Consider the following 14,733-nt stretch of genomic DNA (forward strand, 5'->3'; position numbering starts at 1 on the left):
AACAAAACAAATTGAGACCTTATTTTGTAAAAATGATGCTTCTGACAGAGCAGTGTGATCTCTGTTTGGAAGTGCAAAACAGTGATAAAATAATCTAACATTCTACTACTAAGCACGCTCACAAAGTGTGAGTCAGTGAACGCTCTTTCAAAATAGAATGTTTGGACTTGAAAATGTGTGTGTACTTGTATTGAAATAATAATTTCAACATTGTTTTCTTGTTCCTGATACTCCAAGGCACGCACAAGTGGTTTGATTTATTGTAAATGTTTGAGATACAACCCTCAATAAAGAAGATCTTAAAACAAGAAAAGAAAAATGTGTGTGTACTAATTGGAAATGTGTTAAAATTGAGTTTTTTTTCTCTTATAAGGATAATCTGTGTTTGGTATCGCAGCTCTTTAACTGCTGCTTATAGCAGGTGTGTTTCCATAGACGTATGATCTATTTACCTTGGGTTCACAGCAGTGGCTATAATCATTCACAAAACACTGAGACGGTAGTTCATGCACAAATTAGAGAAACATCACATTGAAGTCATAGGGGTGCGGTAAGTGTATTACGTCTACTGCCCCAAGTAAAATAAGGAGCCAAATATACAACTAAATCAAAACTTTTAACATGGGCTGCACTTCAGACTTCCAGCTCTGAAGTAATACATGATTTCCAACCCATTTCTCTTTTTTACTTATTTGTTTCTTTTTATTCATGCAAATTCATCCAGTCCCAAAATTTAATTATCAAAAAAATACTCTTAACATCTTACCTAACCAATGAAAAGCTGATGGTATCAGATTGAAAACAGATATAAATCAATACTAGTGGGTCACACGTAGGATTTATAGGAGTGATATTACCAAATAAACTTACAAAATGCTTGGAAAGAAACATATAAATAACAAGCGTGAAGTAACACCTGCCCAGAAACAATGAACAGGATAAAGAACAACTGAGTCTTAGGCCCTAATTACGACCCTGCCTGTCTTCAGAAAGCCAGGGCCGTGGTGGTGCTCTGACTGCCCCCAAAGCGGTGGTCCGACTGCTTTGGCACCAGTCAGACCACCACATTATGACTGTGGCAGTTGGGCAACGGTCGGACCGCCAGCACCGCCAGTTTCCTTCCACTGGAGGTCCAAATCCGCCAGAGCAGTGCTGCATGCAGCACCGCCCTGGGGATTACGACCTTCCTCTCTGCCAGATCTTACATGGCAGTAACACCACCATGTAAAAGCTGGTGGGGACGGGGTGCAGGGGGCCCCATGGGAGCCCCTACACTGCCCATGCATTTGGCATGGGCAATGCAGGGCCCCCCATGGACATGCCTGTTCGCTTTTCATTGCAGACAGTGAAAAGCGCAATGGGTGCTATGGCACTTAATTATGAGCTGGCGTCAGTGTTGTGGGCAGCTCCCCGCTGGGACAGCAGGGAACTCGTTATGGGGCACTGGCGCCAACCTGACCGCTGGAGTTAGGCGGGCAGCCTCTTCTGCCCCCCCCCAAACTCTTAGTGACCCCCTTATTTGGGTACTGAACTAAATACCCCAAAATATGATATGGATTGGTCCTATACACATCCTGTAGGGGTGCTGTGGTTCGCACTGTGTATCTAAGAGCGAATAAAAACAGAGCACCGTCACGATGATATTGTAAAGAGCTGAACAGCACATAAAAATGTCATAAAGTAGTAGATATTTGTAAGGGGGAAGGGTGATCCTCACTTACAGTAATAGGCTTTGGTGAAAGACTGAAACTAGATAATGCTGTTGGCGACTTGAGATGCCAAACAGACCTTTCATGTACTCTAGTGACTGAGTGAGTGAGTGAGTGACTCTAGTACCTGACTGAGTCCGGTGGAGTACAAGCATGAGACCTCTAAAACCAGAAGAGATTGTGTTGACTTGTGATTTGTAGAGCTTTTTAGTCTCACGTGTACAATATAATTTGTTATATTGGTGGAAAATTGTGACTTTTAATACAGAACCCCTAATTTAGTTCTATAGCATCTATTTGTAAATTCACATCAGGATGCAAACGTCCCACAAAATCATGAATTTTAATTACAAGTCAAACTATAATATACGTAATGATAAACTAGTAAGGAGATAAAAATGCTTTGTTTCAAAATAAGATCTCAGAAATCTATTGTATTAGATGTGAAAATGGTAAAGCGAAACAGATATAAACAGTTCACATGTATAACATCTTTGTACAATAAGTGGGAGTGCACGAGTGAATAACTTTAAGAACCACAAAATGTGATATTTTACTCACAATACTGATGTTTTCATTTGTCCCTCGTACGGAGTATGACAAAAAATGTGCTAATTTCTCCTTCATAATTGACTTTGTTTTAAACAACATAAAGTAAAAAAGTTGTCTTAAAAAGAAGTGCCCTTGTTAGAATAATAGGGGGAAGTCAGTTGCACAGTATATCACTCTACACTAGCGTCCCCTGAAACATCAGAATCAAGTGCCCATCAAGATTTTTTGGGAATGGGGCTGAACACTGTGTGCAAACGTGCAGGATGTGATTCTCATCTGTTATTCCACAAACTCTTGTCATGCCCGGTATTTCCCTACCCTGGGAATTACCAGGACCCCAAGTAATTCAATGACAAGACCAAAGAATGGGGTGAAGTAATGGTAGAAGTATGGCCTCAGTCTCTTTTCATCGTTGCCGCAGTGCAATGGTTGATCGATATCAGTGGCCTGCAGGTTCCTACAGTCACCACCAGAAAGCCTAGGAAAGTGATGGTCGACGAGGTGAGCCTGTCGAAGTAGACAGAAAGTGCAATGGGCATCCCACCGTCACTGGGTTTTAAGCAGACCCACTCCTCTAACAGCAGTGATGACCAGGGCCCACTTGGCGGTAACTAGTCCCAGGCAGCAATGCTTGCAACGTGCTCTTCCTGTGAACTTCCTATTAAAAGGAAGGTCCTGTACCAATTCCTGTGCTTCCTGCATGAGCAGAGAAAGCTGTGGCTATGCCAGTCTATTCAGAGGCACCTGAGAGCCATGCATTGTGCAGCTGTGCGTACACAGGTGGAGCAGCATGTTTATCACCATCTCCTACTGCACTGCAGTCTTTCGCTGAGATGAGAAAGTGCCCCTTCGCTGTTCCTTATCTTTCTAAAGTTGCTCTGAGATCATTCAACATCTGACGAAGGGGGAAGGATTCAAGCATGTGAATCTATGAAAGATACCAATGCTGGAGAACCAGAGTTGCAGGTGAGTAACTTATTTCCTTCTCTTGCACATCACTCTGTCCCTGGAAGCCAAGTATAACTTGCTCAGAACGCTAGAGTGTGAGTGCTTACAAAAACTGGATTAAGACTGCATATGGCAGAAATTCTGCAATCTCCACTGGCTAACCATTCAACCTCTGATACCATTTAAGGCTCTAACAACTGTCCATTAAACCCTACAAATCAGACTAGTTTCCTTCATCGCCAACACAATTTTCTTCTATCAACTGTTATGCTCCAACAGATAGACAAATCGATTTTTCCTTGCCACCACCAGCAACAGCACTTTCTTAGAAGAACACATGATGGACGGAGTGAGCAAAACAACGATGAATTAACCCAGATCTGTGACTAGGAGTGAATGTTAGCCAATGTTTAGCATTCTGCCCATTATCTTTTTAGCATTTTCTTACAGTCCGTGGGACTTTGAGTAGAAGATTGGGCATGGCAAGAGTAGAGCTGCAAGACAAGTATGCATGATTGGAGCTTATTTATTGATTTGCATTATTTAAAGAATTGGGGTCCTCCTGAAGAAAAAAATGTCTGGTATATTTGGGAAAGTAAGTCAGAAAAATGGACGGGGATCTGGGAGACAGAAAAATGGAAAACATTAGAAAACAATATGAAAAAAAGGATGTGGGAAAAGAGCTAGGTTTTTTTAAGGTAGGATGATATGTAGTCAGTTCGTATGGTCATGGAGAGAAGCCTTTTAAGCACTGAGGTGCATGTTGAAAAACAGAATTTTTAATTTCTTTCGAATACTGCTTGTGTGCTATAAACATCTGAAGTCTTCACAAGGACAGTTCCACTGTAGCAGTGTGGCTCCAGAAGGATTTCTTAGCAACAGAGTTTTATCTGAATTTCTGGATTTCCAGCTGAAAAGTTTCTTTACTCCTTAGATTTCTTGTCCTGTCTGAGATGTGACTGTAGGAGTGGAAACAGATGGATTTTTGAAGTCTTTCGTGCCTAGGGAGATGTGGGGGACTAGACCAGTGGGGATAATACCTGAGCAGATGTATGGATTTTTAAGACTCAACAACCTAAAAAAAGACCTCCATAGCAGGGGTCTTTGTGAACGTTGAGAATTATTGAGAAGGGCTGCAGTTCCTGTGGATTGATGGAGACATCGTGAGGAGAGAACACCCTCATGTGAATGTTGGTAAGGAGCAGTCAAAGTTGGAAACCCTATCAGCGAATAGGTCCCCTTAGGTCTGTTCTTTCCTTTAGTGTCCTGCTCCGGCCTCCCTTCTAACCCTAAGGTCTCTATTCTGCCACCTCTCATCTGGTCTGGCCTCTGTTCTGCCCCTCAGTCCTCTCTGCTGCCCATGAGGTCTTGACTGTCCTTTAGTCTCTGTTCTGCACTGTCTGCTGCCCCTTTAGGCCTGTTTCTCCCTTTTGTCTCTGTTCTGACCTCTGCCCTTCTTGCTCCTGTTTTGGCCTCTATTCTGCCTCTTAGATTAGTCTGCTGCCTCATTAGGCCTCTTACTTCATTTAGTGTCCTGGTCTGGCGTCTCTTCTGCTGCTCATGGCCCTCTTGTGCCTCTCAGGACTCTTCTCAGCCATATCACAGAACTCTTCCCTTCTTGTTCCTCATCTACCTCTATTTTGCCCCTCAGACCTCCTGCTGCCCCATGAGGCCTTGACTGTTCTTTAGGGCCCTGTTCTGGCGTTTCTTCTGCCCTTTAGGACTCTCTTCTGCCACCTCACATCCCTTCTACCCTTCTTGTTCCTAATCTGCCTCTATTCTGCCCCTCAGGCCTCTCTGCTGCCCCCTTAGGTCTTTCTATCACTCTAAGCCCCACCCAAGAGCCTGGCACGTCGATCATTCTGGGCAGCCAATCAGCGGGCCGCGCCTAATCCGGGTGCCTGCGCCGCTCGCGCACACAGATCGGACGGAGCCGGCGCCATGGCGGAGGTGAGCGGAGCTGGGGCCGCGGTGACGAGAGGGGGCGGAGGGAGGGGCGGGTCCGCAGACTCCCGGGCGGAATGAGAGTGCGGAGGTCGGTCTGGGACCCTCGGACCGGAGAACGGGCCCAGGGAGGCCCCGATGGCGCACCCCAGGAACGTCGCTGCCAAATAGTGAGCTATTTGATTCAACGGCGCTGCCAGATAGTGAGCTCCCCTGGATGCGCATGCGCGTCCAATGCCCCGCCTCTTTCGAAACTTTCCAGCCTGCGTGTGTCCCCCCAAACCCAGCTCCGGGGGAGGGACACGGCCCCGCAGCAGCATAGTCACGGGGAGACTCCAGCACCCCCGCTCTGTGCACGAGAGCCTGTGCGGGGCATGAACGAGGCCTTGACTGCAGGCCACAGGGCCTGCTACGTGCATCACTCCTGCAGACATGCAAACGGGCTGCAGCGACGTGTACCTGGGCTGCAGCGTCATGCAATGACACATGGGGTATCTGGGCTCCGCAAACGTGCAGTGGCACAGCGGGTGCATGGGTGCACAGCAATGCAAAGACCAAGCTTGTGCAGAGCAACGCAGTGGCACACTGTGCTTGGGCTGTAGAGCAATGCAACGGCTCAGTGTGCATGGGCTGCACAGCAGTGTAGTGGCACAACGTGTATGAGTTGCAGAGCAATGCAACGGCACTTTACGTGCATGGGCTGCTCAGCAGTGCAGTGGCACAACGTGTGTAAGCTGCAGAGCAATGCAACGGTACTGTGTGCATGGGCTGCTCAGCAGTGCAGTGGCACAACGTGTATGAGTTGCAGAGCAATGCAACGGCACTACGTGCATGGGCTGCTCAGCAGTGCAGTGGCACAACGTGTATGAGTTGCAGAGCAATGCAACGGCACTACGTGCATGGGCTGCTCAGCAGTGCAGTGGCACAACGTGTATGAGTTGCAGAGCAATGCAACGGCACTACGTGCATGGGCTGCTCAGCAGTGCAGGTGCAAAGGGTGTGCAGAACAATGCAATGGCACAGCTTGTATAGAGCAATGGAATGGCACAGAGTGCGCAGAGCAATGCAAGGGAAAAGCATGTGCAGAACAAGGCAAGACCCCTGTATGTGCATGGGCTGCTCAGCAGTGCAATGGCAAAGGCTGTGCAGAACAGTGCAATGGCACAGCTTGTATAGAGCAATGCAATGGCACAGAGTGCAGAGCAATGCGAGGGAAAACGTGCAGCACAACGCAAGACCACTGTATGTGCATGGGCTGCTCAGCCGTGCAATGGCAAAGGCTGTGCAGAACAATGTAATGGCATAGCTTGTATAGAGCAATGCAATGGCACAGCGTGTGCCGAGCAATGCAAGTGAACAGCATGTGCAGAACAATGCAAGGGTAAAGCGTGGGCAAAAACAATGCAAGGGCACAGCATATGCAGAGCAATGCTATAGCACAGTGTGTGTATGGACTGCACAGCACTGCAATGTCACAGTGTAACCAGAGCAGTGGAAGGGCACAACGTGTACAGAGCAATGGAAGGGTACAGCCTGTGCAGAGCAATGCAAGGCACAGCGTGTGCAGTGCAAGGGCACAGCATGTGCAGAGCAATGCAAGTGTGCAGCATCTGCAGAGTAGTGCAGTGGCACAGTGTGTGCAGAGCCGTGTAAGGGCACAGCGTGTGGACAGGAATGAAAGGATACACATTATGCAGAACAATTAAAGTGTACAGCCTGTGCAGAACAATTAAAGTGTCCAGAGCAGTGCAATAGCACAGTATTTGCAGATGCTCTGAAATGCAGTGGCACAGTGTGTACACGGGCTGCAGAGCAATGCAATGTCACAGCGCGTGCATGGTTTGCAGAGTAATGCTAGGATGGTTTGCCAGCCACTCGGGTACATAGGGTGCAGGGTAGTTTAAGGGTGCAGCACGTGCAGCTGCTGTGCCATGCAACGCAAGGGTGATCTGTCATGCACTGAGGCTGCTGTTCGATGCCACTGCATGTACCTAGGCTGCAGAGCAGTGCAAGGGCTGCGTGTCATGCACTCAGACTGCAATGCAACTGCCATGGCATGTACATGGGCTGCAGAGCAATGCATGGGCGATGGGACATGCACTGAGGCTGCTGTGTGATGCCACTGCATGTACCTAGGCTGCAGAGCAGTGCAAGAGCTGTCTCTCATGCACTCAGACTGCTGTGCCGTGCAGCTGCCACGGCATGTACACATGCTGCAGAGCTGTGCAAGGGCGATGCGCCATGCACAACTGCTGCTGCATGTATCTAGGCTGCAGTGCAAGGGCTGCACTGCAATGCAACTACCACGGCATGTACACGGGCTGCAGTGCAAGAGCGGGGTACCAAGCACTTAGGCTGCCAAGCACCTAGTGCAGCTGTTAAGTTATGTGCATGGAGTGCAGAGTAGTGCAAGGACTGTGTGTCATACACTCAGGCTGCTGTGCAAAGCAACTGATACTCCATGTACATGTGCTGCAGAGCAGTGCAAGGGTGGTGTGCCACGCACCCTGGGTGCTGTGCAGTGCAACAGCCACTGCTTGTACACGATCTGCAGAGCAGTGCAAGGTCTGTGTGCCATGCACTCGGGCTGCTGTGCAAAGCTACTGATACTCCATGTACATGTGCTGCAGAGCAGTGCAAGGGTGGTGTGTCACGCACCCTGGGTGCTGTGCAGTGCAACAGCCACTGCATGTACACGATCTGCAGAGCAGTGCAAGGTCTGTGTGTCATGTACTCGGGCTGCTGTGTAATGCAACTGATACTCCATGTATATGGGCTGCAGAGCACACTGCAAATAGCTGCTTGTTGCACAGGCCTCAAAGCAGTGTGAGAGGTGAATCATACACATTGCAGTCGAGCAGTGCAAGGATGATGAATGGTACGTATATGGAAGTAGGTAAATTGTGCACACAGGCAGCACAACAGAGAAAGAGCAATGAATGATGCATGGAGGCTTCTGTGCAGTGGAACCTTCATAGCCGGTACACTGGGTGCACAACACATTGAAAGTATGTGCACTAAGCAATGCAAGGCCCTCCGTGCACACCGGAGGGGTGTATCATGCACAAGGTCAGTGTAGCGTGCATCATGCACAAGGTTAGTGTTGTGCAGGGCAACGTAAACATATCTGCAGAGCACTCTGCAAGTATTGCTATATGCACAAAGAGTGCGGAGATATGTTAGAGTGTGCTCAGTGCAAGGCTTAACTGTAGGCACGGATGCATTGCAAATGGTGTAATGCATTCTGCTGGAGGTCTCTTATAGAACCTATAGTGCATGCTTCAAAGTGGTAGGTGGAAGAAAAAGTGTTTGCAGTGTGATTAAAATGCAGTACCATTCCACAGAGTACAAGGGGAAGGGAAGTTTCATTCAAAAGTAAGTGTTCTCAGTGCAAAGGTTTGCATTTTACCAAACAGATTGCATTGTAGAGCATTGAGTACAAAGCAGGTCTTGCAGTGCAAAGCCAGTTAGTGCACTGCAGGTTGAAGTGGGTTCAGTGAACAGCCAGTGGATGCAGTACACACTGAAGGAGTAGGATCAAATGGTTGTAGGGCAGTGCACTCGAACAGCGCTATATTAACTCCTGCTGCAGGCTCTTTCTCTGTTATGTTGGTTATATCGTCTTGGAAATGAATACACTTGCTGTTCCGTGACAGGTGTTATTCATAAGCACCAGTCCTCATAGTTGTCGCTCTACCTTTGATTTTTCCCTCAGTAGGTGCACTATGTCTGACTGCTCGGGGCCTATCAAAGTTCGGTAGTCTGAGCATGGTAGTCAAACATAACCTAACAACTTCCGCCAACAATCTGGATTTTCCACAATGTCTTCCCTGTGCTAAACTCTGATAAATGACAATACTACCACGTGCCAGTGTCCAGGATCATAGGTTTTTTAATGAACCGTAAACCAGCTGCAGCTTTTGGCCCTGGTATTGTGGATGCCAACGGACAATAACATCGAGATGTCTTCTTTCCAACAGAGACTTGCCTCTCCTGCTGGGCTAAATCTCTCACAGGATTGTTGGCTCTTCATAGATATCAAGTTCTGCATCAGCCCAGATAGGACAGACTGAGTGTTAAAGAAACTATAATAAATACAGATGCACATGGCTAGTAGCCTCTAAAACACACACACCTTTGAACGCATACACCTAGCCATTCAGCTGTCCAAAACGGCACAAATAAACATTGAACTGGTCCATCATTACCAGGCAGCAGTAAAGCATTTGAGGAACTGACCAACATCGATCATGCTCCTTTTCTCCTCCAAAGATCTTCTGCGTGACTTTAACTTGCCATGGATTGCTGATACTGCACTAACTGCACCTCTTTCATTTTCTTTGAGAGAACTTATTGGAACCATCACAGAAACTCAAACATTGCAAGGGATCTAGCCTTGGTCTGTTTGTCACAGACCTCACTTGCATCTTAGCGGAAGTGCATGTCGATGGGTCTGATCACTACATAGCATTTTAATACTCCATACCCTTCATCTCTAAAGCGAGCCGGTAATCTCTACCAAGTATGAAAGGAGCAGAGATGCTCTGAATAAATCATTAGATAAGTTGAGCTCTGCTATCTTCACATTAACTCCTCTAAAGCAAGTGTAAAAACATCCAAGGACTGATTCACACCTACCTAGATGTTGAAAGAATAACCAACTTGTGCCCTGAAATGCAAATTGATGAAAAGCCTTTACCTGCCCAGGCCTGAAACCTTAAGCAACGCAAGAAAAAAATAGAAATCCTACATATTGGACATCAAATCAAATAGAATCAGCCAAGAATCAGACTGGAAAATTCTTCAACGTTGATGAATTTCCGACTCCAAACACTCCTGAATATGATCACATATTTAATTGGTACTTGTCAAGACTTGCTACAACAAGATGCAAAAGATCTTAATTGCGGTAGCCTCTGCAGTGACTACTTCTTAACCTTGCAGCATCTACTCCAGGTGTCTAGAGGGTTGGTGGTAGTTGAGGCAGTGGTTGATGTATGATGGTCCTTGGTTGTGGAAGGCCTAGTAGGCTGTTATCAGCTGCTTGAATTGGCATCTCTTCATGGCAGGAGCCCGCATAGGTTCCTGAGGTGGGGACGATTTGGGTCCAATTGAGGAGGTTGAGGATGAGTCTGGTGGTTGAGTTCTGTATGGTCAGGCCTCACTTCGGGAGTTGGCTGATGATTCCTGAGTAGAGCGCGCCTTGCTATAGTAAAGTCGGCTGGTGACTAGGGCTTGGGTGACAGTTTTCCTGGTGTCGACAGAGCTCAATCTAAAGAGCATTTGGGGCATGCGAAGGATGTGGAAGCAGGTAGAGGCGATTGTTTTGATCTGGCATTTCATGGTGAGTTTGCTGTCCAGGATGATGATGAGGTTGAATACACGTCTCAAAGCCAGCATTTTCCTCGGTTTGCATCTCCGAGCCATGAAACTTATCATGGTCTCATAAAACTTCAATCCTTTTTTGACACTACTATGAATGAGTTACTTAAAATATTTCTGAGGCATACCCCGCCTACCTTTGTCATTTATTTGTCACTTCTCAGATCGTACTTACTCCTAGAGCCTTGAAAAAGTCACTTGTGACGAAACACGTGTTGGCTTGCTTATGCAACGATGTTCATCCAATTGAATATGATGGCCATGGTTAAGGAACGATGATTACTTGATGGACTTATGCTGATGTCTTGTAATAAAGGAATATAATGTAACTGAAGGACTTATTTATCTACGAACTCCTTGAGTGCTGCGTTGTCTGCAGTCAGTATTGATGCTGAGGTTGCTGCTATGGTCTCTCAATGCCAGTCTTAGTTTGGGGGGCCACCAAGTATTGCACGGGGTGGTATTCTTTCCAAAGATCAACACTTTGGTGTTGAGCTTCAGGTAGTTGGTCTTTATCCACTCGGCGACACTTGTCATGCAGTTGTGGAAGTTGGTCCTGGTGGTGGAGTTGTCTCCTGAGAGCGAAAAGATTAGCTGGGTGTTGTCTGTATAGGAGATGATGTTGAGGCTTTGGGTTCTGACGATGTTGGTCAGGGGCGTCATGTAGGTGTTGAACAGGTTGGGGCTGAGGGATGAACCTTGCAGGACGCCGCAGATGATGTTCTTGGGTTCCAATGTGAAGGGAGGTAGGCAGATTCTTTGGGTTCATCCTGTAAGGAAGGATGCGATCCACTTGAGGGCATGTCACCAGATTCCGTTGTAGCAGAGTCTCTTGATAAGGGTGTGGTGGGATACGGTGTTGAATGCTGCCGAGGGGTTGAGGAGTATCAAGACTGCTGTATGTCCCCGGTAGGGGAGGGTTCTGATGTTGTTTGCGATCATGGCTGTCTTGGTGCTGAGGTTGTGTGTGGAAGCCGGACTGGGAGGTGTCCAGCTACTTGCTGTTCTCCAGGTGCTGGGTAAGTTGTTGGTTGATTGCGTTCTTGAGCGACTTTGGCAGGAAAGAGGAGCATAGAGATGGGGCAGTAGTTCTTGAGTTAACTGGGGTTGGCGGAGGGTTTCTTGTGGAGGGGGTCTGACCTTTGCGTGTTTGCATTGCTCAGGGAAGGTGGCCTTTGTGATGGGTGTGTTGGGGATGGAGGCGAGTTTGCTGCTGATTTCCTTGCTCCCAAGGTTGAAAAAGTGGTGGGGGCATGGGTCTGTGGATGCTCCAGAGTAGATGGAGTTCATGATGACGGTGGTGCTCTCTGTGGTCAGCTGTTCCCATGTGTTGAGCTGAGGGTTGTTGGTGGCGTCAGTTGGCGAGCGGAGGCTGTAGATGTCGGTGGGTTGGGGTTCAAAGTTGCTGTAGGTGGTGGATATCTTGTTGTGCATATAATGCACCAGGGTTTTGCAGAGTTCCTGGACCGGGGATGGGGTAGGGGGATGGAGGGGCACTGTGCTCCTCTTGGAGTGACTGTCTGCTGCCCCATGTAGGTTTCTCAGAGGACATACTAGAAAATGTGAAATTCCTGTAGCACAGTGCTTCTGAAATAGTCCAGAAATTAAAGCAAGTCCATTGTCTTTATTTACGATCTTCCCGTTGTGCCAGGCCATATCCTTCAGGTGTATAATGCCTTACACCCTTGATTCATTTCTTTTCATGAAACCGCAGTGCATTGCTGTGTTTATTGAATCATTGCAGTAAGTGCACTTTTAATCTGTTTTCAAAAAAAGTTAAACCAGCGTTCAGCAGGTTATGTGTACTCCTTTGTACATCTGTAAATACCGATTATGTAATTAATGTGAAAATGTGACAGGTTTAGGGTTTATGGAAGAGGAGTTAATGGCTTTCCAGCTACATAGGAATAATTCTGTGCCATTCTGGGGCTTCCTCCGCGGGTTGGCGTAGCAACTAGGGATTGAACCTGTAGGAACAAGACCCAAGCACTTGCATATCTCGCTGCTCATAGGTGCAACTATATTATTTCTTGTGTGTTGGCCTCTGGAGAGTTTATTGTATTTGCTGCGGATATAGGTATCGTATTTGTTTACCAGGTAAACACAAGGGAATTTTTTCCGTCCTTAGAAGTTTTACTCCATAATACTTGGAGGTTGATCCTTGAAGCCCAACAGCATGGAGGTATTTATTTTGAGGTCATCCAGGACCTGCTAAATTTGTTTCTATCTTAGCATACCAGATTGGTCTTCTGGGTGAGTTACCACAAAATGTGTATCTCTGTTCAGGTGTTTTTGAGAAGGAGCCATATGATTTAGATCTTCAGACTCCTAAACATGTTTGAATGTGGGGTGGTGATAGTGGTATCTGTGTTGAGAAAGACGTCCTGTAGTTTGTGTGCATAAGTCTCTCGATTTTATTTGCAATACAGGTATGGCTGCCAGTTCATGAACACAAAAGACCGGCATAGAGAGGAAATTGCAGTAGACTGCAGAAGCAACAAACGCTGTTGGAAGATCGGTTTGCACTCAGTAGGAACTGCCGCATCTCTAAATGTTCTTTAAGTACTAAGGACTTGAAAGGTTGAAACAAAGCAAATTTTATACAGAAGGAACTCCTGCGCTTACCTGAGAGATAGCGGAAAACATTCAGTGATGACATATGTAGTTTGCATAAAGTGATTTAATATTCACCATACAAAGACAGATTAGGAGTCAATACTTATTTTATTGTATTTTGTGTATAGCACACGATTCCTTTGAAGCATACTTTCGGATCTTATGAGACGTCTGCTGAATAGCGTACTTGGTTGTAGTGGGATCTCGGTCTCTACTAATTTTGTGTAGAGTTCTTCAGCGAAGGGGCAGTAATTACTAAATAAAATGTGTAGCATGGGAGAATAACCGCAAATTCATGACATCTACACACCTGTTAGAGATGTCGTCTTAGTATTTTTGGTCATGTAAATTACCTAAATGTAGGTTTCATTACCTTGGATAAGAGGTAACAGTGCATAAATGTTTTAATTGAGTAATGGTTGTTTGGTCTGCAGCTGATTTTCACACATTTCTGTGCTTGCACTGCCTCAATAACTGCTTTTGATGTTCTTTTATGGAGTCACTCAGTGGAGGTGGCACTTTCATCTTCTCCATTAGTTGATTCACTGGGGGTGGATGCAGTAATGGACGCTTAGATGCTGCTGAGCATATTTCGTCTGAATTCACAGTTTGGGTTGGTGTGATGGTAGGGCAACGCTTGGAACAATGCATACATGGCTTTGGATTCATGGTTCGTAGACAGCTGACATGACCAAGCCTTGGGCGGGAGAAAGTTGGATGACATCTGCAGTTATGGCGATTGGAAAAAAGTGAATGAGGTGCTTGTGTGACCGTGACTATACGTGAAGGAAACAGCATCTCCCCTCAGGTGGGAAGAGGAAGACGAGCCATGATGATAGTGTGGTAGTGCCTGCTGGTGGTACCCTCAGATAAACTGATATGAGGGAATGACTAAAAACATTGTGCTTGGTGAATAAGATACACTTTATTACTTGTTTTCCCCAAACATGTTTGTCTCTCACCTCCCCCGGGCTCCTGTGTCCAGGTACAGTGTGCCCATGATGTATATAGTGTAAATTTAAAAGGCCGTAGTGTCGGGGAATCTTCCCCACCTTCCATCACAAGGAATTCTATCTGCCCTAAAACCCTGGTAGGTCAGTGGTACTGTGCGAAGGGGTCTATCCACCCTAAAACCTTGGTAGGTCAGTGGTACTTAGCGAAGGGGTCTATCTGCCCTAAAACATTGGTAGGTCAGTGGTTCTGCGCCAAGGGGTCTATCTGCCCTAAAACATTGGTAGGTCAGTGTTACTGCGCAAAGGGATCCATCTGCTCTACAACCTTGGTAGGTCATTGGTACTGCGCAAAGGTGATGGTGGGGTCAGTTCTGATTGAAACAAGTCAACCAATAAAGTGTCCAACCTTTAGTTATTGTTTGCACTAGCATGCAGCCTTTTGGTCCCTTTGGAGTGACACACATTGAAAGAGGGAAATAAGTTTCTTGTTACTTGCTGTAGGGTGAGCAAGTCAGTTCTTAACTTTATGACTGTGTGGGTCCCTACTGAACCGCTACTGGAAGCTGGGGACACCGACCTAAGCAATTTTTACGACGTGAAACCCAAAATAATACAGAAACAAGTAAACA

The 14,733-nt window shown here is 46.5% G+C and overlaps 1 protein-coding gene across 2 annotated transcripts in view; it reads left to right on the plus strand.

Annotated features, from left to right (window-relative positions):
• Positions 1–5,100: 5,100 nt before the first annotated feature.
• Positions 5,101–14,733, plus strand: part of MIER2 (MIER family member 2) — a 41,211-nt gene continuing 31,578 nt past the window's right edge. Inside the window, exon 1 of one of the 2 annotated variants that reach the window (XM_069217015.1) lies at positions 5,101–5,159. In XM_069217015.1, coding sequence (XP_069073116.1) covers positions 5,151–5,159 — 9 coding nt within the window. In that variant the 5' untranslated portion in view covers positions 5,101–5,150. Of the gene's footprint in view, positions 5,160–5,214; positions 5,324–14,733 lie in introns of those variants that run through there. The other variant, XM_069217014.1, reaches the window with a different exon arrangement.

The sequence above is a fragment of the Pleurodeles waltl genome, chromosome 12, assembly GCF_031143425.1.
Source record: "Pleurodeles waltl isolate 20211129_DDA chromosome 12, aPleWal1.hap1.20221129, whole genome shotgun sequence".
NCBI classification, from domain to species: Eukaryota; Metazoa; Chordata; class Amphibia; order Caudata; family Salamandridae; genus Pleurodeles; species Pleurodeles waltl.